This window comes from Dama dama, chromosome 29 (genome assembly GCF_033118175.1).
Source record: "Dama dama isolate Ldn47 chromosome 29, ASM3311817v1, whole genome shotgun sequence".
In the NCBI taxonomy this organism is placed as follows: domain Eukaryota; kingdom Metazoa; phylum Chordata; class Mammalia; order Artiodactyla; family Cervidae; genus Dama; species Dama dama.
Window position 1 is genome coordinate 46,921,193 of NC_083709.1, and position 26,586 is coordinate 46,947,778.

General features: G+C 36.8%; 1 protein-coding gene across 2 annotated transcripts in view; it reads right to left on the minus strand.

The window, feature by feature from the left end:
* The window catches only part of RIC1 (RIC1 homolog, RAB6A GEF complex partner 1), a 144,260-nt gene that overhangs the window by 93,644 nt on the left and 24,030 nt on the right, over positions 1-26,586 (minus strand). For both annotated transcript variants that reach the window (XM_061132712.1, XM_061132711.1), the window contains exon 2: positions 9,008-9,115. In XM_061132712.1, the coding sequence (XP_060988695.1) occupies positions 9,008-9,115 (108 nt within the window). The remainder of the gene's footprint in view (positions 1-9,007; positions 9,116-26,586) is intronic.

Sequence of the window (26,586 nt, forward strand, 5' to 3'; positions counted from 1 at the left end):
TCTAACAATGTATTGTCAGAATAATAGATCATGTTTACTCAGGAATACAAGGTTGGTTTAACATTCAAAAATCAATAAGTGTAATTTACAATATTAACAAGCTAAAAAAGAACAATTGTATGATAGTCTCAATAAATGCAGAAAAGGCATCAAACAAAATTCAATATAACACTACTAATTAACAACTATCAGCAAATTAACAAGAGAAGGTTAACTTCTACTGTGTAATAAAGGGAATTTTAAAAATACCTATAACATGATTCTTAATACTAAAAGACAAATACTTCCCTATTCAAAATTGTACTGGACAGTCTTACCAATAAAATCAATAAAGAAAAAGGATAAAAAAGTATCCAGATTGATATCATAGTCTTTTGAGAAAATATGATGAGATCTACAAAAAAAGTAGTAGAATAAGTGAGTTTAGCATGGTTGTAAGATACAAGATCAATAGAAAAACCAACTGCATTTCTATATATTAGATACAAACAATTAGAAAATTAAAAGTTTCCAAAAAACATCAAAAAAATATAAAATACTTTGGGATAAATCTGGCAAAAGATGTGAAATACTTGTACACTAATAACAAAACACTGATGAAGTTAAAAATATCGAAATAAGAGATATAACCTGTTTATAGGTCAGAAGATTCAAGACTGAAAAGATGACAACTCTCCTCAAATGGATCCACAGATCCAATGCAATTCCAATCAAAAGCCCAGCAGTCATATTCATAGAAACCAACTAGGTGATTCTACAATTCATAGGGAAACAAAAGGTCCTACAACAGTGAAAGCAACTTTGAAAAGAAAGTAACACTATATGATTTCAAAAATAATTACAGAGCTAGAGTAATCAAAATAATACTATATTAATATAAAGACGGACAAACACTTCATGGAACTGAAGAGAATGCAGGCAAAACCCCACATACACAAGGACAACTGATTTATGACAAAGATGCAAAAGAAACGCAGTGTAGAAAGGATAACGTTTTCAACAGACTGTGCTGAACAACTGAGTATCAACAGGCAAATAATTAAAGGATAACGTTTTCAACAGACTGTGCTGAACAACCGAGTATCAACAGGCAAATAATTAACTTGGAACCATACCCTGCACCATATACAAAAGTTAACTCAACACATAGCACAGACCTAAATATAAAACCTAAATCAGTAAGACTTCTAAAAGAGAGCACAGGAAGAAGAGATGACACATTAAAAAAAAAAAAAGAATGAAGTGGACTTCATCAAAATTAAGCACTTCATTGGAAAACCACTGTTAAGAGAATGAAAAGACAAGTAACATACTAGGTGAAATTCTTTGTAAAAGCATATGTGTAATAAAGGACTTTCATCCAAAATATACTAAGAAGTCTGAAAACTCAAAAAGCAAGCAAAGAATAAATAAATAAAATGGGTAAATGGCAAATAAACAAATGAAAAGATATTAAACATCATTACAGAAATGTAAATTATAACTATAATTGTATACCACCACCCACCCATCAAAATAACTAAACTTAAAAGGCATACCATAAACTGGCAAAGAGGAATGAAAACTGTACACTGCTGGCTGGGATGTAAACTGGTACAATTACTCTGTAAAAAGTTTAGCATTTCCTTAAAAAGTTAAACATAAGGTTCCTATCTTTTGATCTAGCTGTTCCATTCATAGTTATTTACTCAAGAAAAAAGGAGATGTATATCCACATAAAGATTTGGACTTGAACGTCTACAACGTTTTACTTGAAATAGACCAGAACTGTAAACGACTCAAATGCCCATCAACAGATAAATGGATAAACCAATTGTGTTATATCCATGAGATGGAATACTACTCAGCACGAACTACTGATTCATGACAACATGCTTGAATCTCAAAATAACTGTGCTCAAATTACATCATTAAAATAAATTGACCATCCAGCATCAGCAGAGGTTGTTCTGAGCCACCATTTTGAAGTTAGATATTAAATGTGAAAAATAACAACTCTAACAAAAACAGTATAATTTAAGGATGTATATAATTTAAGGGAATATAAATAGTATAATTTAAGGACACCAAGTTATAGAAATAGCAAAATTCAAAGACATCCAAGACATCCAGGAGAAGAGCAGAGTAATCACTTCAAAACAGTGTTTGGTCAAACCAAGATGAAAAGGAAAGAAAAGAGAGATGAATGAGTACTATGTAGAACACTATATTCCTCTACAACTTGCTATAGTCCACTCTCTTTGCTTTCGGCTGTTGTTTGGTGACTCAATTAACATGTTAGCAAGAGGGGGAAAAAACTCGACAACAAAACAACAGGAATTCTAAGTTAAACTGATGTTTTTCCCTTATTCAAAAAACAGTTACATTCTAATACATATTACAGTAATTCTCATGTTGGGGCAAAACAATGTACACTTCCCTTTATCTAAGTGTGAAACAGAGTATCAAGGGTAGCAAGGAGAAACAGAGTTGGAATGGCAGGTTGAGGCCAGATCACAAGATGCCCTGAATATCAGACTAAGAAGTTTAGAACACATTTTGAACACAAGGAGAAGCCACCAAAAGGTTTGAAAGTAAGAATAAGGGCTGTGATTTAGAAACAGCTCAAAGAGTCGGACATGACTGAGCAACTGAACTGAACTGAACTGATGCAAAATTTAGGGGCATTTCAAGTAGACAAAAAAAAAAAAAAAAATAGCTGAAAGTTTTGAGTTCTAGGCATTCTACAAAATATACTAAAGGCTTGTGTTAAGGTAATGCCAATGAGAATAAAGAGGATGTCAATAAACTAGAGTCAGGAATTAGCAAAATACTGAGAATGCAGAATCAAGAGATTCCAGTTTTTTTCCTATTATAAGCAAAGCCTAAATAAAAGTATTAATGCATATGCCTAATACATTGGTGCTACTTGCCAGACAGAATACTAGGAATGAGACAGCACTTAAAATTCATTTTAATGTTCCTTGTGCACATATATATATACTAACTGTCTGAAACTGAGGAAAACTGGAGGGATATTTATGGCCTAGTATCATATCTACTAAAATGATATTCTACTTTTGATATTCAGAGGAAACACTCTCCTAAATACTATGGGCCAATTCTTAAAATGGTAAAGGATTTTCTTTCTCACACTTAAAAAATAGTGTCAGTGAGATTTCTTTCTTATCAAGGTACAACTTGATAAGGAGGTGACTGTGGTTCTGTTGGTGATACAGTAATAGAATTTTTAATATAAATGACATGCCAGAGCACACAATGACTGTTCTTGGGGATTGGGGGGAAGGCCGTAAAAATTGCTTTGGATTTGTCTTGAAGTGCAGATAGAGACTGATGCTGTATTGCCCTACAGGTCATACAACTGTATATGCTTCTCACATAGTCTATCGATGTTTTTGTAAAAGCAAATTGCAAAATATCAACTAGATTCAGTTTTATTCCATAATAGCTAGTAGCATTAAACAACCATGCTAACAGTGAAAGGCAGTAAAGCAAAATTATAAAGACTTTCAAATTCTAGAACCAGGCTTCATGGATCAGAATTTCATTATCAGTAGTGTGAAATGGTTCCAAATAGGAAAAGGAGTACATCAAGGCTGTATATTGTCACCTTGCTTATTTAACTTATATGCAGAGTACATCATGAGAAACGCTGGGCTGGAAGAAGCACAAGTTGGAATCAAGATTACCAGGAGAAATATCAATAACTTCAGATATGCAAATGACACCACCCTTATGGCAGAAAGTGAAAAGCAACTGAAGAGCCTCTTGATAAAAGTGAAAGAGGAGAGTGAAAAAGTTGGCTTAAAGCTCAACATTCAGAAAACTAAGATCATGGCATCCGGTCCCATACTTCATGGCAAATAGATGGGGAAACAGTGGAAACTGGCTGACTTTATTTTTTGGGGCTCCAAAATCACTGCAGATGGTGACTGCAGCTGTCAAATTAAAAGATGCTTACCCCTTGGGAGGAAAGTTATGATCAACCTAGACCGCATATTAAAAAGCAGAGACATTACTTTGCCAACAAAGGTCCGTCTAGTCAAGGCTATGGTTTTTCCAGTGGTCATGTATGGATGTGAGAGTTGGACTATAAAGAAAGCTGAGTGCCGAAGAATTGATGCTTTTGAACTGTGGTGTTGGAAAAGACTTGAGAGTCCCTTGGACTGCAAGGAGATCCAACCAGTCCATCCTAAAGGAGATCAGTCCTAGGTGTTCACTGGAAGGACTGATGTTGAAGCTGAAACTCCAATACTCTAGCCACCTGATGCAAAGAGCTGACTCATCTGAAAAGACCCTGATGCTGGGAAAGACTGAGGGCAGGAGAAGGGGATGACAGAGGATAAAAATGGTTGGATGGCATCACCGACTCAACGGACATGGGTTCGGGTAGACTCCAGGAGTTGGTGATGGACAGGGAGGCCTGGCGTGCTGCAGTTCACAGGGTCGCAAAGAGTCGAACACGACTGAACTGAACTGAGTGTGATCTAAGGTACACAGTATTGATGTAATCTGGGGCAGCTCAACTGTATGATGCAAGTAACAAAATTACCTATCATCAGAGGGTTGTTACGAAGAATAATTTTAATACACAGAGGCACTTAAATAGTGCCTAGCACAAAGCAGACACCAAAAAAGTTAACCATCATAATAACTCAATTTTTTAATAAGTAGTTAATTCACAATCAATGGATTCCTACATGAGGCTAAGAAAATGTAAATTACATTTGAGACAAAGGACCATCAAAACTATAAAGCTCCAGAATTCAATTAAACTTCTAATTATCTAGAAAGTTCACTTATCTAATACACATGGCATGGTAATATACAGTTTTTAAGATTATTTTTATGTGTCCTTTGATTTAGTACCAATGACTGCAAAGAAGAGTGATTGCTCTGTATTGTGTGTGATTAGTCATGTTCAACTCCTTGTGACCCTGTGGAGGCTGCACCAGGCTCCACTGTCCATGGAATTTTCCAGGCAAGGATAATTCCTGCTTCAAGTGATTGCCTCACTGAACAGATTATACAAAAATACCAGTGACCTTACTAAACTATTATCAAATAACTAATAGTTCTCCATCTGTATTATTCTATATTACTGTACATTATAACATAAAAAATGAAGATAAAATATAACCTCTCTTGCAGGCAGAGGCAAATAAAAGTTGAACAATGGGATGAAATGGTTTACTTTAAGTTAGCTTCTGCTAAGATGGAAAGACTGAACCCACATTCCTAACTTTCTTCTTTTCTCAGTTGCTATTGTTCCTACTCGTTAAATGGTGCCTGACTCTCTTGCCACCCCATGGACTGTGGCCTGCCAGGCTCCTCCGTCCATGGAATTTCCTAGGCAAGAATACTGGAGTGGGTTGGATCTTCCCAACTCAGGGATCAAACCTGCCTTTCCTGCATCTCCTACATTGCAGGCAGACACCTTACCTGCTGAGCCATCTGGGAATACAACACATTTATCAAAAAGCATGCTGTGACTGCTCCCAGAAGTAAATGCTGACAGGGCTTGCTCCTTGGAAGGAAAGCTATGACAAATCTAGACAGCGTAACAAAAAGCAGACACATTACTTTGGTGACAAAGGTCTGTATAGTCAAAGCTATGGTTTTTCCAGTAGTCATGTACAAATGGGAGAGTTGGACCATAAAGAAAGTTGAATGCCAAAGAATTAATGCTTTCAAATTGTGGTACTGAAGAAGACTCCTCACAGTCCCTTGAACAGAAAGGAGATGAAACCAGTCAATCCTAAAGGAAATCAACCCTGAATATTCACTGGGAAGGACGGATGCTGAAGCTGAAGCTCCAATATTTTTGCCACCTGATGTGAATAGCTTTACTCACTGGAAAAGACCCTGATGCTGGGAAAGACTGAGTACAAGAGAAGAGGGCAACAGAGAATGAGATGGTTAGATGGCATCATCACTCAGTGGACATGAGTTTGAGCAAACTCTGGGAGATAGCATGGCATGCTGCAGTCCATGGGGTTGCAGAGTCAGACTCAACTTAGGCTGCTTTCCTGTCTTTGTTGTTGTTCAGTTGCTAAGGGTACATCAACAGATGAATGAATAAGAGATGTACATACAGTGGAAAATTACTCAGCCATAGAAAGAATAAAATAATGCCCATTTGCAGCAACATGGATGGACTCAGAGATTATCATAAGTAAAGTAAGTCAGATACACAAAGACAAATATTATGTGATACCACTTACATATGGAATCTAAAATATGATACAAATGAACTTATTCACAAAACAGAAACAGACTCACAGACATAAAAAACAAATTTATGGTTACTAAAGAGGAAAGGAGGTGTAGGAAGGATAAATTAGGAATTTGGGATTAGCGGAAAGAGACAACTAAATATATAATAAATAACCAAAGTCCTACTATACAGCACAGGGAACTATATTTAATATCCTGTAACAAACAACAAAGGAAAAGGATGTAAACAGATATATATATATAAAATTGAATCACTTTGCTGTACAACAGAAACTAACACACCATTGTAAATTAACTATATTTCAATTAAAAATAAACTTAGTATTTCCTATGATCAAAATTGATTCCTCAAAGTTTCCTCAATGCTAATCTGTAATTTTACAAATTTCATGTGAAAATGTCTTTTCAAACCCATACTGCCAAATACTGATATCAATCCATGAGCATGATTTTAATTGAATACATTCATCACTTGATAGGCAATTATAAAGTCTACTAGATTTCTTCTATGTTTGCATGTTGACAAGTCATTACATTGTAATCACTTCCAATTGAAGGTTAGGTGGAAGCACTCCTCATTTGTACAATTAATGAGTTCTGAAATACGGGAATTTCTTCCACAACGGCATCAAAGTTAAAAAAAAAAATGCTATCAGGACCATGGTTTGAGTTCAGAAAAAATATCTGTTGCTAATTTTTCTTAGAGATCTCACTTCTTAACTTTTGACAGCAATGGAAGTATAAAAAGCAGCTTGATATTACTTTTAATTCAAACATTAGTTGTCATCAAAATGGCTTAACCAACATATAAATTTCTGACTGCTAAGTCATTGAAAGGCTTTGGGTTTGGGCAAGTCAGAATATTCAACTTCTATTTCTAACAAAAAATATAACCATCTGTTTTATAATGTTTATACCAGGATTAGTTCTGTAAATTTGTCCAACTAAGCCTTTTTCTGCTCCATGTTTTTACCACCATCAATTAAAACACGTCAGCAGGTTCTACTTCATGTTATACTAAATTAGTGCTTTCTCAACCTTTTTGAAAATTTTTTCACCTGTTGTTTCACACATGCTATTCATGAGGAATAATTCATAATCATTTCACACTCTGCCTTAACTATTCAAATAAACAACTGAGCAGAATTAACATCTGTCAATTCATCACAAGAACCAAGCAAACTTACTTTGATTGCACCTTCATTTTAATTTTTTATGTTTGTGAAAAAAATTCTGATGTGATAAGACAGTCTATTTTAAATTTTCTAACTTTTCCTGACTACTAATTTCAGTGAGTTGAGAATACTATGATGAGTACTTAGCTGGGTAATGTCAACTTATATTGTATTCTTTTCACATCACTATAGTCACTCTAAAATAAACAATATGTTGCCATCTAATTCAATAATAAAATAATGCACACTCCCATGGGCTTTAAAAGCATGACATTCAAAATTTATTTTTCTCTTCTTTCATTCTGATACGATTTCATTCCTTATGCACTAGTGATAAAAATAATATGAAATGTCACAGTATAGCAATATGCATGGTACTTGAAACACAAAATTTATAAATGCTTCACTATCATTTATAGTACACTGAGCAGAAGAGTGACGAGATGAAGCACCATATATGGTCACTGTCGGGATTACTCAACTCAGATGCTGTCACTTGAAAGCAGCTGTAAACAAAATGTAAATAAATAGGCATTTTCAAGGAAATGTTATTTATGGATAGTAAAATTTAAACTTTAAATAATTTTCAACTGTCAAAAGTATTCTTCCTCTTTGATTGTTTTCAATCACTTAAATACGTAAAACTATTCTTAGTGTATAGTCCACATACCAACAGGAAGCAGCTAGTAGATATGATACTGCAAAACCTTTCTATAGGAAGTGAGTAACTACTCAGTACTTTTTATTTTATGGAAGCATTTTCGGATGATTTACCCAGTCAGTATTATATAGCATGAACAGGAAAAGAACTGAAAGCAGAGAGATAAATTAGTGTAGTAGTTGAAAGGACAGTAAATGGAATCTAAGTACCTCATTTTAAAGTCCTTCTCTCTAATATATACTATCTGTGTAACTGTGGATAAAATTTAATTTCTCAAACCCTCAATACACTAATCTACTAGAAAGGGCAATTGTATTTTCTTTGAAGTGTTCATTTAAAGATTGAAAGAGATGATGCACATAATCTGATTATAACAACACTTACATAGAAGGTGCTCAATAAATGTTAACAATGCTAATTCAAATTAACATCGCTAATTCAAATTAGGTGATGATGACAACCCAAGAGATGACAATGAAAAAATAGAATTTGGAAAGGTAAGATCAACCAGATCTAAGCACATTAATGGACCAGAGAAGAGATGCAGAAATAAATTCAAATGGATATGAGAATGTTGTATGACATAAACACAAAATTTATCATTTCTGTGAAACATCCTTGGGAATAAAGGGAAGGATTCATAATATAAATTTGAGAATACCATGTGAATATAGATGAAAGCTTAAAAAGTCTGGATTAGACTTTAAGGAAAGTGAGAGGAATAAAAAGAAAAGGAGGTAGGCACCATTTAGGGATGGGAAGACGTAGAAGAATCAAGAAAGAAGATACAGTAGGAGGAGTAACCTAAATAGAACAACTGCTATGCAGACAGTAATACTAAAGGGTGTGAAAGAGTAAAAAGATTTATCCAAGAAAACCCAATTTAGATGCAATGTAATGATTTCATAAGAAAACACCATTAAAATCTACTTACTGACACAGCTATCATGGTACTATCTGGCCTCCATTCAGCTTGCTTGTAGGACCCAAACTGAGAAGACGATTTTGCAGGTTCCTTGTAGGTTACAATTAATACACTGGGCTAGAAGAAAAAAGGTGTATTTTATTAATGTCTCATAATAAGTAAATCTAAGAAAACATCATGAAGTACTGACAGCATTTTAATAATTTTAGAAGTATAATGAAAGATAACAAAACCTTTTCTAACTCAACATTAAAAAACTAAGATCATGGCATGCAGTCCCATCACTTCATGGCAAATAGAAGGGGAAAAAGTGGAAGCACTGATAGACTTTATTTTCCTGGGCTCCAAAACCACTGCAAATGGGTTCAGCCATAAAATTAAAAGATGCTTCCTCCTTGGAAGGCAAAAGCTATGACAAAACTAGACAGTGTATTAAAAAGCAGAGACATCACTGTGCCAACAAAGGTCCATATAATCAGAGCTATGTTTTTTCCAGTAGTCATGTATGGATGGGAGAGTTGGACCATAAAGAAGGATGAGGGCTGAAGAATTGATGCTTTTGAATTGTGGTGCTGGAGAAGACCTTTGAGAGTCACTTGGACTGCAAGGAGATAAAACCAGTCAATCCTAAAGGAAATCAACCCTTAACTCATTGGAAGGACTGATGCTGAAGCTCCAAAACTTTGGCCACCTGATTCAAAGAGTCAACTCACCGGAAAAGACTCTCATTGTGGGAAAGATTGAGGGCAGGGGAGAAGGGGGTGGCAGAGGATGAGATGGCTGATGGCATCACCAACTCAATGGACAAGAATATGAGCAAACTCTGGGAGATAGTAAAGGACAGGGAAGCCTGGAACAGTCCATGGGGTTGCAAAGAGTTAGACACAACTTAGCAACTGAACAACAATATTAATTCATAAGTTTAAGCAAATCATATAAAAAGAACCATAAATAAAAGCAATCTAAATAAGCCTATATCTACTAAAGAAACTGAACTGATAATTAATAAGGTTCAAAGACAGAAAGGACCAGCCCAGATGGGTTCACTGATGGATTCTACCAAACACTTAAGAAAAAAATTATACAAATTTTCTACAATCTCTTTCAGAAGATAAAAACAGAGAATACTAACTCATTCCTTGAGGCCAGTATCACCCCAATACTAAAACCAGAAAAGGCATTATAAGAAAATGACAAACCAGTATCTCTCATGCACACAGATGCAAGAATTCTGAACACAATATTAGCAAATCAAATCCAACAATGTATAAGAGAATTAGATACCATAATCAAGCAGGATTTACTACAGGTGTTCAAGATTGGTACATGTGAAAACTAATATAATCAACCGTCATATCAACAGGCTAAAGGATCAACAGATGTAGAAAAAGAATTTGACAAAATTCAACACCATTCAGGACAAAAATTCTCAGCAAACTAGGAACAGAGGGGAACTTCTTCAAACTGACAAAGAAGATCTACAAAAGCCTATAGCTAACAGCATACTCATTGGAAAAAACTAGTTTTCCTGGTAAGATCAGGTAGGTACACCCTTCTTTTTCAAAATCATACTGAGCTAATGCAATACACAAGAAAAGGAAATAAAAGATATACAGATTGAGAAGAAAAATTCAACTTGTTCTTAGATGACATGGCTGTGCATACAGAAAATCAGAAAGAATGAACAACAAGAAAACTTGTGAAAATAATAAGTGATTACAGCAGGGTTGCAGGATAAAGTGTTAATAAATAAAAATCAATTGCTTTTCTATATACTAGCAATGAATAAGTGGAAGTTTCAACAAAAAATACTTAGGTACAAATTCAAAATATGTGTAAGACCTATGTGAGGAAATCTACAAAGTTTCAATGAACAAAAGAAAAATTTTCAATTCTTCCCGACTTGATCTACAGATTCAACACAATCCCAATCAAAATCACAGCAACTTATTTTACAGATACTGACCAACTGGTTCTAAAGTTTACATGGACAGCCAAAATATCCAGAACACCCAATTCAATATTAAAAGAAACAAACTAAATTGAAAGACTGACACTAAACTTCAAGATTTACTATAAAGACAAAGAAATGAAGACAATGGGGTATTGGCAAAAGAGTAGAAAACAGGTCAATGCAACAGAATAGAGAGCCCAGAAACAGACACACAAAAATACAGTCAACTAACCTCTGACAAAGGAGCAAAGGCAACAGAATGGAGAAGAGATGGTCTTCTCAACAAATGATGCTGGAACAACTGGACATCCAATTTCTGGCACTAAAAAAAAGCTCCACAAGGTCATCTGGTACTTTCTCTGCCTTTGCTCTAGAATCAGCAACTTTTTCGGATTCCTGACTCTTTTAATTAGAAACAGTATTTAGAAAACAAGGCCTGAAAACAAGATGCTTACTGCTAGTGGGATGTCATTACCTTTGGATTTTCTCAGAAAATACAGTGGGAAATATATGAACCTATACTAACCCACATAGGCCCACATATCTATAAATACTTCTAATATATGCAAATGTTTATAAACAGAAACATTTTTGACAATAATCAAGCACAATGTGCTTCATTCTAGACTTCACCCTTACTTGGAACTTTCTTCTGACAGTGAGTACTTGGCTATCATTTCATACAACTAATTTAATTCTCTGTTCTACATATGTATACAGTATTGTGGAACTGCTAAATATATTCCCATAAAAAACCAATTTTACCAAATAGAATACAGTTGTTATGGATAACTTCTTTTAATTTAGCTTGAGAATAACCAGTTACAACACAATTTTCCAAAGCTACATAAGTCATTCCCTCAGAAGCTTTTTTTAATCTCTAAAAGTGAAATACAGAAGTTTCTAAGACACTGACAAAGCTCTGAACACATTAAAACTGCTAGTCATTAGTGTTTGTACTTCAAATATCAATTAAAAGTTAAAAACAAATACCTTGGCAGGAAATGACATTAGCAAAATGTCAGAATAAGTACTTCTGGATTCTCTCCTCAACCCCTAACAATTCACAGACAGATCCCCTTTTGTGAGGAATACAGAAACGAATTGAAAAGCACCTGAATGCTGGATGAATGAGAGAGAAGGCTCATTAAAACTGGTAGGGAAACTCAGGACACCTTCTCACCAGAATTCCTACCACCAACACAGTGTCATACAATCAGGATGAAACCCTCCAGCCCACAGCTAATCCCTACAAAGGAAAAGGAGTGGTCTGTGTGTCCAATGCCCCAACCTTTCCATGGGGGCTCCTCAGAGGACAGGCTTCTATCTTGTCAGTCCTGCATAAGATACTGTCAAGACTGGCATAACCAAGCTACCTAGGAGAGGACTGAGACAGTGGCTTGGAATAGTAGTCACTGTCACTGTTCTCTATAGCTCAGCACAAGGTTAGCAGAGAAGAAAATTCTAGCTCTTAGCCTCCCCTGAAGAAAGAAAGAGTTGGTCCACATGTCCAAAACCCCAACTTTAAGGGGTCTACTCAAACGAATGGGTTCTGTCTTACCTGTCTCAGAGTACTGACAGGACCTGGAAATGTCTAACTGTCTGGGGGCTAGTGAGCACAGAGACATAGGTTTGAGTAGGCAGTTGCCATAGCTGCTCCCCCTGGCTAAGTATAGTCAGTCAGTTCAGTTGCTCAGTTGTGCCCAACTCTTTGCAACTCCATGGGCTGTAGCACGCAGGCTTCCCGATCCATCATCAACTCCCAGAGCTTGCTCAAACTCACATCCATTGAGTCGGTGATGCCATCCAACCATCTCATCCTCTGTTGTCCTCTTCTCCTGCCTTCACTCTTTCCCAGCATCAAGGTCTTTTCCAATGAGTCAGTTCTTCATATCAGGTGGCCACAGAATTGGAGCTTCAGCTTCAGTCCTTCCAGTTGACTGGTTTGATCTCCTTGCTGTCCAAAGGACTTTCAGGAGTCTTCTCCAACACCACAGTTCAAAAGCATCAATTCTTCAGTGCTCAGCTTTCTTTATGGTTCAACTCTCACACTCATACATGACTACTGGAAAAACCAAAGCTTGTGACTAGACGGACCTTTGTTGGTAAAGCAATGTTTCTGCTTTTTAATATGCTGTCTAGGTTTGTCATAGCTTTTCTTCCGAGAAGCAAGCATCTTTTAATCTCATGGCTGCAGTCACCATCTGCAGTGATTCTGGAGCCCCCAAAAATAAAGTCTGTCACTGTTTCCCCATCTATTTGCCATGAAGTGATGGAACCCGATGCCATGATCTTCGTTTTCTGAATGTTGGGTTTTAAGTCAGCTTTTTCACTCTCCTCTTTCACTAAGCATAGAGTGAGTGGATAACCACTGCCCACCCCCAACTGTAGTTTCTCCCTGTGAAGCTAAAGAATTAGTCCACAACTTCAATGCCTCAACTTTTCTGGGGGCTGCCCAGAGTGCAGAGCAGGGGTGGGGGTGGGGGTGGGGGGTCTGTCTTGCCTTCCACTGAGCAGTGATGATACTGACATAATTTAGCCACCAAGGAGTTTATGAGAATAGAGACCAAGGTTTGGGCTAGTGCTGCTCCTCCTCCAGCTCAGCACAGAGCAAGTGGATTAAAAAGCCCAGCTCTTAGCTTCTCTCTAGGGAGGGAAACAGATGAAGCATCAAATAATCCAACTTTTTTAGAGGAGGCCTGAGAAATGGCTTCTGTATTACTAGTTCTGATGCTCTGAGGGGATCCAGCATAACCCAGATACTCGGGGGCTGTAAAGAACAAAGTAAGCATGTGGGACTAGCATAAAGTTTTGAGATACCATCGGAATCTCTGGTTGGGTTGACTGGTAGGGATCATCTACTATATGAGGTCAATCCATTAAGAATGCAGAGTTGCCTGCTTTGTCTAATGCACAGATACCAACAAAGAGAGTCAAGGAAGATGAAGAAACAGGCAACTATGTTCCAAAGGACACAGGATAAATCTCTAGAAAGAGACCACAGTGAACTAGAGATATATGATTTACTGGACAGATTCAAAATAACCATCACAAAGGTGTTCACTTAAGTGAGGAAAACAATGCATGAACAAAGTGAGAATTCCAACATAAAATACTAAATAATTATTAAATATATACACACCCACATATGTATATTTATACACACCCACACATATATATATGCCTGCCAAGCAAAAATCATAGAGCTAAAAAATATAATAACTGAAATAAAATTTCACTAGAGGGGTTCAACGGGTAATTATCAAGCAGAAAGGTCTAAGAAAGTGATCAGGAATCATTCAGTCACAAAAGCAATGGGACTTCCCTGGCGGTCCAGTAGTTAAAACTGCACTTCCAATGCAAGGGGCATAGGTTTGATTCCTGGTTGGGGAACTAATATCCCACATGCCATGTGGCACAACCATGAAAATTAAAAACACAAAAGCATAAAGAAAAAAAAAAACAGTAAAAAAAAAAAATCTAAGGAACTTGTCAGACATCAACAAGCAGACCAATTATGTATAGAAGAAAAAATGACCAGAAAATTTATTCAAAGAAATAACGGCTGAAAGCTTCCCAAATCTGAGGAAGGAAATGGATTTCGAGATCCAAGAAGCCCAAAAAAATCCCGAAGAAAAGGAACTCAAAGAAATCCCCAATGAGACAAACTAAACTGTCAAAAGTCAAACCAAAGACGGAATTTTGAAAGCAGAAGAAAAAGGCAATTTGTCAAGTACAAGGGAACCATGTGAACTTCTCAGCAAAAACTTTGCAGGTCAGAAGGTAGTGGGACGATATACTCAAAGTGCTAAAAGATAAAAGCTGTCAACCAAGAATACTACAATGGCAAGCTATCTTTCAAAAAGGAAGGAAAACTAAAATTTTTCCCAAATAAACAAAAGTTGAGGAAGTTCATTGCCACTAGACCTACTCACCAACTCTTCAGGTTGAAATGAAGACTCACTAAACAGCAACATAATAGCATAAGGAAGTATAAAATGGGCTGGCATATGTACAGTAAGTACATATGAACATTCAAGTTGCAAACTTCCATCAATATCAGGCAAATTGTAGCTTGCCCTCCATCCCTCATCTCCCACCTTCTCTCCCTCCTCCCATCAATAACTCTTCTTGCCTGTTCACTCAAAGCCAGCCTCTGTATGCCAACTGTTGTACTATATTATGATACTTTTCAAGGCACTATACCGTAAAATTAAAAATACTTTATTTTTTGTTTTTTACATAGTCCTTGTGTGAAAAGTACTATAAACATATTATAATAAAGTCAGTCAGAAAGAGAAAAACAAATATCATCTATGAACACATATATATGGAATCTAGAAAAACAGTACGGATCAACCTATTTGCAGGGCCTGAGAATGGACGTGTGGATGTGGTGGGGGAGGGAGAGGGTGGTGTAAATTGAGAGAGTAGCACTGACTTACATATACTACCATGTGTAAAATATATAGCTGGTGTGAAGTTCCGTATAACACAGGGAGCCCAGCTCAGTGCTCTGTGATGCCCTAAAGGGGTGGGATGGAGGGGGTGGGAGGGAATATATGTATACTTATAGCTGATTCACATTGTTGTTCAGCAGAAACTAACATAACATTGTAAAACAATTATCCTTCAATTAATTTTTTTAATTAAAAAAAAGTCTATTATAGTACAATACTACACAGCCAATTGTGTTAGTTGGGTACCTAGGCTAACTTTGCTGGACTTAGGACACACTGGACTTATGAACTTGCTTTCAGAACAAAACTCATTTGTATGTAGGGGACTTAGGTTATCCACTCCAATATTCTTGCTTGAAGAATTTCATGGACAGAAGAGCCTAGCAGACTACAGTCCATGGGATCATAAAGCATCGGACATGACTAAGTCACTAACATTTTCACTACTATAAATATATAGATAAATACAGAATACTGTAATGGTGATAGGTAAATTTCTTTTAATCCTAGTATAAAAGTTAAGAGACAAAAGCATTAAAATAAGTATAGCTAAACCAGACCACCTGACCTGTCTCTTGAGAAATCTGTATGCAGATCAGGAAGTAACAGTTATAGAACTAGACATGGAACAACAGACTGGTTCCAAATAGGAAAAGGAGTACATCAAGGCTGTATATTGTCACCCTGCTTATTTAACTTATATGCAGAGTACATCATGAGAAACGCTGGGCTGGAGGAACCACAAGCTGGAATCAAGATTGCCGGGAGAAATATCAATAACCTCAGATATGCAGATGACACCACCCTTATGGCAGAAAGTGAAGAACTGAAGAGCCTCTTGATGAAAGTGAAAGAGAAGAGTGAAAAAGTTGGCTTAAAGCTCAACATTGAGAAAACGAAGATCATGGCATCTGGTCCCATCACTTCATGGTAAATAGATGGGGAAACAGTGGCTGACTTATTTGTGGGGGCTCCAAAATCATTGCTGATGGTGACCGCAGCCATGAAATTAAAAGATGCTTACTCCTTGGAAGGAAAGTTATGACCAACCTAGACAGCATATTAAAAAGCAGAGACATTCTAGCTCAGCCACTATGGGGAACAGTGTGGAGATTCCTTAAGAAACTGGAAATAGAACTGCCATACGACCCAGCAATCCCACTCCTGGGCATACACACAAAGGAAACCAGATCTGAAAGAGACACGTGCACCCCAATGTTCATCGCAGCACTGTTTATAATAGCCAGGACATGGAAGCAACCTAGATGCCCATCAGCAGATGAATGGATAAGGAAACTGTGGTACATATACCATGGAATATTACTCAGCCATTAAAAAGATTTCATTTGAATCAGTTCTAATGAGATGGATGAAACTGGAGCCCATTATACAGAGTGAAGTAAGCCAGAAAGATAAACACCAATACAGTTTACTAATGCATATATATAGAATTTTAAAAGATGGTAACAATAATCCTATATGCAAAACAGAAAAAGGGACACAGATGTACAGAACAGACTTTTAGACTCTGTGGGAGAAGGCAAGGGTGGGATGATCTGAGAGAATAGCACTGAAACAAGTATACTATCAAGGGTGAAACAGATGACCAGCCCAGGTTGGATGCATGAGACAAGTGCTCAGGGCTGGTGCACTGGGAAGACCCAGAGGGATGGGATGGAGAGGAAGGCGGGAGGGGGGATCGGGATGGGGAACACATGTAAATCCATGGCTGATTCATGTCAATGTATGGCAGAAACCACTACAATATTGTAAAGTAATTAGCCTCCAACTAATAAAAATGAATGGAAAAATTAATAAATAAATAAAAAGCGGAGACATTACTTTGCCAACAAAGGTCCATCTAGTCAAGGTTATGGTTTTTCCAGTAGTCATGTGTGGATGTGAGAGTTGAACTATAGAGAAAGCTGAGCGCCAAAGAATTGATGCTTTTGAATGGTGATATTGGAGAAGACTCTTGAGAATCCCTTGGATTGCAAGGACATCCAACCAGTCCATTCTAAAGGCAGAGAAGGCAATGGCAACCCACTCCAGTACTCTTGCCTAGAAAATCCCATGGACGGAGGAGCCTGGTAGGCTGCAGTCCATGGGGTTGCGAAGAGTCGGACACGACGGAGCGACTTCACTTTCACTTTTCACTTTCATGCATTGGAGAAGGAAACAGCAACCCACTCCAGTGTTCTTGCCTGGAGAATCCCAGGGACACTGGAGCCTGGTGGGCTGCTGTCTATGGGGTTGCACAAAGTTGGACACGACTGAAGCGACTTAGCAGCAGCAGCATCCTAAACGAGATCAATCCTGGCTGTTTATTGGAAGGACTGATGTTGAAGCTGAAACTCCAGTACTTTGGCCACCTGATGCAAAGAGCTGACTCATTTGAAAAGACCCTGATGCTGGGAAAGATTGAGGGCAGGAGGGGAAGGGGATGACAGAGGATGAGATGGTTGGATGGCATCACCAACTCAATAGACATGAGTTTGGGTAAACTCCAGGAGTTGGTGATGGACAGGGAGGCCTGGTGTGCTGCGGTTCATGGGGTCGCAGAGTCAGACACAACTAAGCAACTGAACTGAAATGAAAAGATATATTAATACATATACATTAATTAATATAGTTAATTTACCTATTATAGACCTATATGTAAGACCTGATCCATCAAAGTTCAGGAATACAGGAGAAAATCTTCTGTGGTCTTGGATTAGGAAAAGATTTCTTAGATAAGATATAAAAATCATGACTCACAAAATAAGTATTATTAAAACTGACAGAGTGATCCTTATAAACATTAAAAAAAAACACTTTAAAATACTTTAGAAAACACTACTAAAAAAAATAAAGACATGCTACAAACTGAAATTAAAAAAAGCAAATCATATCTGCATCAGTGACCTGTATCCAAAACAAATGAAAAATTCTTAAGAGTAAAAACAAAATTTAATTTTTTAAATAGTCAAAAATTTAAATAAAATTAGCATTGTATTTTAACATATATATACAAAAATATACTGATATAAATTACTGAATAAATGAAAGCAAAAGGACAGCTCTTTCTTACATTAGAGTTCCAATTAAAAAATGTAAAAGGCAACAGGGATGCAAAGAATCATCACTAGATAAACACCACATAACAGCATAATAGCTGCAGCCAAGATCCAACAATGGATACTAAAATCAGCAAGCAAAAATTGCAGGAAAAACAGGATATGCAAAATATCTTCTCCAAGTTACAATAACTTTACAGTAGAGAAAACTGGCAGACAACAAGTGATCAAGGTAAAGGTCAACAACAGAAAGACATATGAACATCATGAACTATTCTGATATAATACTGAGAAGGATATTTTCATGATATTTCTGCCAAAAATACATGAGCACAGTCCATTCATGAAGGGAAAAAAAAAGAACAAACAAGCTGATTGATGCTATAAGTAAACTGACCAATATTGTTCCAAAGGATCATAAAAGACAAGGAAAACTGAACAACTGTACTGAATGGAAAAGACTTACGGGAAATAAAAACTACATGCAATGTGAAATACAAGTCTAGAACAGAAACAAATCATCAGTAAAAAAAATTGGGGAAAATGTCAATGAGATTTATACTTACTGTACCAATGTTAATTTCCTCTTTACAATTATGCTAAGTGAAAGTCACACAACAACCAAAAAACAAGTACATATGTATGAGTTCAGACTCTGCTTTGTACCTTTTAAACAGTGAGAGAAGTAAGCAGATGAGTCACTGTCAAGAAGCAACTATAAAGAGACAGGAGGAAACATCTAGTGATACAAGATGTGTTCATTATCATGATTACAGTGATAGTTATATGGGTACATACGTGTCAAAAAATCAAATTTAAACTACAGTTCAGTTCAGTTGCTCAGTCATGTCTTACTCTTTGCGACCCATGAACTACAGCACGCCAGGCCTCCCCATCCATCACCAACTCCCGGAGTGTACCCAAACCCATGTCCATCGAGTCGGTGATGCCATCCAACCATCTCATCCTCTGTCACCCCCTTCTCCTCCTGCCCCCAATCTTTCCTAGCATCAGGGTCTTTTCAAATGAGTCAGCTCTTCGCATCAGGTGACCAAAGTATTGGAGTTTCAGCAATGTTCACTCTTGTCATCTCCTGTTTGACCAGTTTCCAATTTGCCTTCATTCATGGCCCTAACATTCCAGGTTCCTATGCAATATTGCTCTTTACAGCATCGAACCCTGCTTCCATCACCAGTCCCATTCACAACTGGGTGTTGCTTTTGCTTTGGCTCCATCCCTTCACTCCTTCTGATGTTATTTCTCCACTGATCTCCAGTAGCATATTGGGCACCTACCGACCTGGAGAGTTCATCTTTCAGTGTCCTATCTTTTTGTCTTTTCATACTGTTCATGGGGTTCTCAAGGCAAGAATACTGAAGTGGTTTGCCATTTCCTTCTCCAGTCAAATATGTACAATTTATACATATGTCAATTACATCCTAAAAAAAGTTGTTTCAAAGTTAAAAACAAGTTATCTTACAAGGTCTTTTGAAGAACTAATTAAAGGGAAAACATACTTAGGTCTACTTAGAATCTATTGCAAAAGCCTAAAGAGAAGCATGAACTATGGCAAAAGGTAGGAGGGACAGAAAGAAGACAAAAACAACAAAAACTGATTGTAATTTGTTTCACAACTAAAATACATGTAAGATACAAGTTGGCATATATTTTTGATGATTTATGGATCTTTGACCTATCTGAAAAATTGTTTAATATTGATTACAAAGAAGACATTAACCAATGAGAGGGCTTTGAAAACAAAAAGGTTTCTATTGTCATAATCAGCAATGACAATAATTTGCCTATTGGATTAATAAACATAAAAGAGTCAATCAGAGTGACATTTAATCACTAAATTAAAATCATAGCTATGTTTTAGTATTTGCTAATTTTTAATTTCAATCTCAGTGTTTAAATATTTCATAAATTTTTCAATTCTCAAAATGAATACTTCTCTAACTTGGAAGTCAAAAAGCATACTAAACCTGAAGTTTTTTTTTTTACTCTTTTTTTGGATCCATACTGAAACAAAAGAATAATGTACAATAACATGGGCTTATGAAACTACCAAGTTTTTATGTAAAGCAGACAAGTAGCAGTCTTCAGTCTCACCTCTCTTCTAGTGACTTACATTTTGCATAAATGTAGTAAGTAATAAATGTTATTTATAAGTAACACTCTGACTCTGTAGATAGCAGAAATCAACACGTTTAAAGGCCCCCCAATTAACTGTTGACTTTACTGAAAAAAAAAAAAAAAAAAAAAAACCCAATTCTTTTTCTGGTACTGGGGTTAGGACCTTTCTTGGGAGACATGATTCAATCTATCATATTCTCTCTTCGTAATGCTCCATAGTAACTGAAAAGTAGAATACTAAGAGTAAATTAAAACATCCTATGACTGTATGTCGTATTGTATTACCTATACTAACAGTTCCCAGTCAAGCTTTCAGCAAGAAGAGAAATGCAGGGTCCAATATAATATATATTAGTAACATGTGACTACTGAGCACTTGAAATGTGGCCAGTTTAAGGAATAAATTACCTTAATTCTTAATAAACTAAGAATTTTAATAACGTGATCAGCGGTTTCCATGCTGGATATACCTAAGTAGGTTCTGTAGAAACTAGCGATTATTTAAAGGACTAGAGATCCATTCAGCTGCAAAAATCCTGTGTTAAAATTGAACATGTGTCTTTACCACAGAGCTTTAGCAAATGTACACTCTATCAATCTTCAATAGATACAGTATGTATATTTCCTAAGTCTATTTGATTAAACAACTCACCTTTCCCCTAGATTATCACACAGTATAAAGAGCTCCTTATACCAGCCTTCAGGGAATTCTAATCTACTTTTCAAATAGTTATAAATGTATATTATGTCTGATAAACTAAATATTATCAACTTTTAAAGTCTATTTTTTACTTTTATGGTGTCTAAATTTACCAGGTTTCTGTATATTCAGAGTTGTGCAATCATCTATATAATTACAGAGTATTTTTAATCACTTCAGTAAGACACTCTGTAACTAGCAGTCATTCTTAAATCCCTCCCTATTCCCCAGCTCCTAGCAACCAATAATCTACTTTCTGACCTATGGATGTGCCTATTCTGGAGATTTCATATAAACAGAATCATGATTTGTGGCCTTTCAAATCTGGTCTCTTTATTTAGCATAATCTTTTAAAGTTCCTCCATGTTGTCGCATGTATCAATACATTATTTTTATATGACTGAGTAATATTCCCTTGTATCTATATACCATATTGTGTTTATCCATTCATCTATTGATGGATATGTGGGCTGTTTCCATCTTTTGGCTACTGTGAAAAGTGCTACTATCAATGTTCATCCACAAATTCCTGATTGAACACATGTTACCAATTACTTTGGCTATATACATAGGAATGGAATTGCCAGGCCATATGATAACTGTGTCAACTTTTTGAGGAACTGTCAAACTGTTTTCCACAGTGACTGCACTATTTCACATTTGCACCAGCAGTCCATGAGAGTTCTAATTTTTCCACCTCCTTGCCAACACTTGCTATCTTTTTAATGGTATCTGTTCTAGTGAGTATGGTAGTATCTTGTAGTTTATTTACCATTTCCCTAATGAATAAATCATTTTGAGCCTCTTTTAATGTGCTTATTGGCTATATATATTACATCATTTTGGTGAAACATCTATCCAAATCCATTTTTTTAACTGGGAACTCCAACTTTCAAAGAAGTAATGTTCCAGTATCTGTCTTAAATTGATTATTGGGATCCTATAGGAAAACTCACTATAAATGGTGATTAGATTGCTTCATCAGCTCAAAAATGTCTACTCAGCCCACATATACTAACAGGGAACATAATATAGTGGTTAAGAATATAGGCTCTGAAGTCTGAACACAAGGTTCAAATATCTGCTCTGCCATTTAATAGCTTTCTGAGCTTAAACAAACTAGTTTCTCCTATGCTTCAGTTTCTGTATCTTTACAATAAATCCAACAATAGAACCTACTTCATTGGTAGGTTCAGCAAAAATTGAATAAATAATATGGCACTTGGCAGAATGTTTAGCACTCAATAAGCACTGTGTGTGTGTGTGTATGTGTGTGTGTGTGTGTGTTAGTTGCTCAGTCGTGGCCGACTCTTTGCGACCCCATGGACTGCAGCCCACCAGGTTATCTGTTGCTGTTTCATTATTTTAATGTTTCAAGATTACATTATTAAACATACTACAGAACAAAACTCCCAACTGCTTCGTTGAAATAGTTTATTTGACACACCTACTTAAGACACCAATAACAACACCTTCTGCTACAGCTTAGCTTAATCAACAAAGACACCTGGAGGAGGGCATGGCAACCCACTCCAGTATTCTTGCCTGGAGAATCCCATGGACAGAGGAACCTGGTGGGCTATAGTACATAAGGGTCACAGAATCAGACACAACTAAAGTGACCTCACATGCCCGCATGCAGTCAAGAAAGGTAAGATCAGTCTAACTTTCTGGCAATACAGGGCTTGGACCACCAGATACCCGAAAGGGGAAAAGAACCAGACTGACTAGAAGTGGGCACAGGGAACTTCCTGGAGTGATGAAAACACTCTGAATCCTGACTAGAATAATCATTATATCACTATATACACCGGTCAAAATCTACTTAAGATCAACACTTCACTGCACATCAAAAAAAGTCCAAAGGTAAGTAAATAGGCCACCATTTAAGTATATTTAATGCTATTTACAAAAACAGAGATTACAAATGTGTTTTAGATGATTTTCAAAAAAAGGTTTTTCTGGTTAACTACTGACATTCCATTAGGGTAGACACAGGGCACTTTTATCAGTAATATGCTACTACTTCTATTGATATCATGTCAGTACCGATGAGTAATTAACTTCATGTTTCAACCATTCCTCAAATTTCAAAGTGCAACTTTCCTTAAGGGCAGCACTGTGACTGATGACCCAATCTCAACATCAATGCTCTTGGCATCCAACTAAGATGTTCACACTCCTGCACAGTGGCAATAAATGATGTTTTTGCCAGGACTGTTCCTATCCCCTGAAGGAAGCTTGGTAGGCAGTAGTGCCACCAGGGTGGGGCTGCTAGTGAAAAACCAGCAGCTTTGTTGCTAAAGGTAGGCTGCCCTGATATGGAGCAGAGTGCACTATACCCTTCAGCACTGTTGATAAAAGTGGCAAGTTCTTAGAAAATAAACAGAAAAAGCTGACAGTGCTGCTAAGCTAGAGTTTGCAGACTTGCTTTGGGCAAGTAGCACATCCCACAACCAGCCAGAAATTTAACAGGAAAATCCTGAAAACCAGGGAGTCAAAGAGGGAACTGATAAGACTGCCACAGATCCTTGGCTCAATGGGAGGCGGAACTTAGTAAGAGGAAAAACTCTTAAGCACCTAAGCTCTACACTCATCCCTGTCTGTCAGCGAGGCTGTGTACATGCACAGATAAAGAGTACCAATAGGCTAATAAGCTCCCCATACAAGACAGACTCACTAAAAGGCTGTTTGCAAAGAAGTTCCCAAAGGGCCAGACAGGAAGTAAAAGCTGAGTCAGACATAAAAACGTCCTAAACATTGCCTACACTCCCTAACTCATATATCAACTGATAATCAACTCAGCTTTACTGGCTCAAGATGTTTGAACATCTAAACACTCACTATGCAGACATGGAGGCAGCTCCTAGAAAGCCAGGAAATGAAAATAAGAATAATAACCAGAGATGTTAATCAGTTGTTGCACTTGCAGGGGACATAAATTTTGCAGATTAAATCCAATTAACTTAGTAAAACACAATACTAAAACAAAAAATCGGCAACAATGACTCTTAGGAAAAAAAAAAGAGAGACTTTAGAGCTATAGTAATAAATTAACCAAAATTACTGTTAGTGGACCCAAAACACCAGGCAAATAAACCAGTCATGATAATATAGTAAAGGAATAAAGCAAAGTATGTTTAAATAATGAAAAGAAAATATGATGACACCCAAACAAGTTGGGAATCTCAAAAGTAAAATCAATAAAACAGAACCCACTCTAGAAATTTCGGTTTAAAAGTACAATAACTGAAATGAAAACTTCAATATATAGACTCAGCAGCAGATTTGGGATGGCAGAACAATAAAAAAAAAACACGAAAATAGTTCAATAAAACTAAGCAATCTAAAAACCAGAAAATAAACACTGAAGAAAGCCTCTGAGATCTGTAGGACATCAAGTGCACTAATATATGTATAGTGGGAAGTTCGATAAGATGACACAAGGGATAAAAAATAACAAATAATGACTGTTAATGTCCCAAGTCTGGTGATAAATAGTAAACCCCAGATTTGGAATGCTTGACAAAACCCCAGTGGGATAAACACCTGTATACATACATCATAAACTACTTACAGTCAACAACAAGAAGATGTTAAAAGAGCACGTGTAGAACAGGTTCTTTTGTGTACAAAGGAACAAAAATACAATTAATGGCTGAGTTCTTGTCAGAAGTAATGGAGACCAGATGGCATTGAAAGTACATATTTAAATGCTGAAAACAGAAAAACTGTCAGCTATGAATACTATATCCAGCAAAATTATCCTTTGAAGCTGTAGGCAAAGGAAAGTCATCCCAGACAAAAAAAGAATAATTTGTTCTTAGCAAGCCTGCTGCCTTATGAGAAATACTAAAAGAAATCCCTCAGAAAAAAAAAGGAAATGTCATCAAACAGTATGCAAAAAATAGTTAATCTAAAATGTCTAAGACTGCTGTACTTGGGGAAAAAAAAAAAAAGCCCACATACAATGTTGGTCCTGAGTTGGCATATGGGAACCTGGATTTTGGGAGGGTTCCCACCATTCCTTAACTGATCAGAGTGGCTGACTGTGCCTAAACTATTTACACAAACCTGTTTTCTTTCAGAGAATGTGAAATTTGGTATGCACTGGGCGAAAAGCTCCAAATAAAAACCTTGGGGACTAGGTCTATAATGAACTTCCTTGGTGTTTAACACTATACAAATGCTATCACAAAATGACACTGAAGAAAATCAGCACAACCTACATGACTTCACTGAAAGAGGACTATTGGAAGCTTACTGCTAGTTCCTCCAGATTTTGCTCACTAAACCTTTTCCCTCTGGCAAATTTGCCTTGTATACTTTTGTTGTAAAAAAATCAGTTATGAGTATGACTATATGCTGTGTACTGTGAGTCGTCAAAGCAAATCACTGAACTGGGAGTGGGGGATGATCTGGGAGACTATTGACAAAGACGGTAACTCAAATCCAAAAGAAGAAACATATACAATAGGAAATGGTAAGTGGATAAGTGCAAAAGACTGAATAAGTGTACTTTTATCTTTCCCCCTTCTAATTTTTCTAAAACATATCACTCTACAAAATAACTTTTAAAAATAAAGTATACTGTACTATTATGGGGTTCATAACATATAGACATTACATCAGTTCAGCTCACTTTAGTCACTCCGTCATGTCCGACTCTTTACAACCCCATGGACTGCAGCACGACAGGCCTCCCTGTCCATTACCAACTCCCGGAGTTTACCCAAACTCATGTCCATTGAGTCAGTGATGCCATTCAACCATCTCATTCTCTGTCATCCTCTTCTCCTCCCACCTTCAATCTTTCCCAGCATCAGGGTCTTTTCAAGTGAGTCAGTTCTTCACATCAGGTTGCCAAATATTGGAGTTTCAGCTACATCATCAGTCCTTCCAATGAACACTCAGGACTGAGGATGAGGATCTCCTTGCAGTCCGAGGGACTCTCAAGAGTCTTCTCCAACACCACAGTTCAAAAGCATCAATTCTTCGGTGCTCAGCTTTCTTTATAGTCCAACTCTCATATCCACACATGACTACTGGAAAAACCATAGCCTTGACTAGACGGACCTTTGTTGGCAAAGTGATGTCTCTGCTTTTTAATATGCTATCCAGGTTGGTCATAACTTTCCTTCCAGGGAGTAAGCGTCTTTTAATTTCATGGCTGCAGTCACCATCGGCAGTGATTTTGGAAACCAAAAAAAATAAAGTCTCTCACTGTTCCCTCTTTCACTTTCATCAAGAGGCACTTTAGTTCTTCTTTGCTTTTTGCC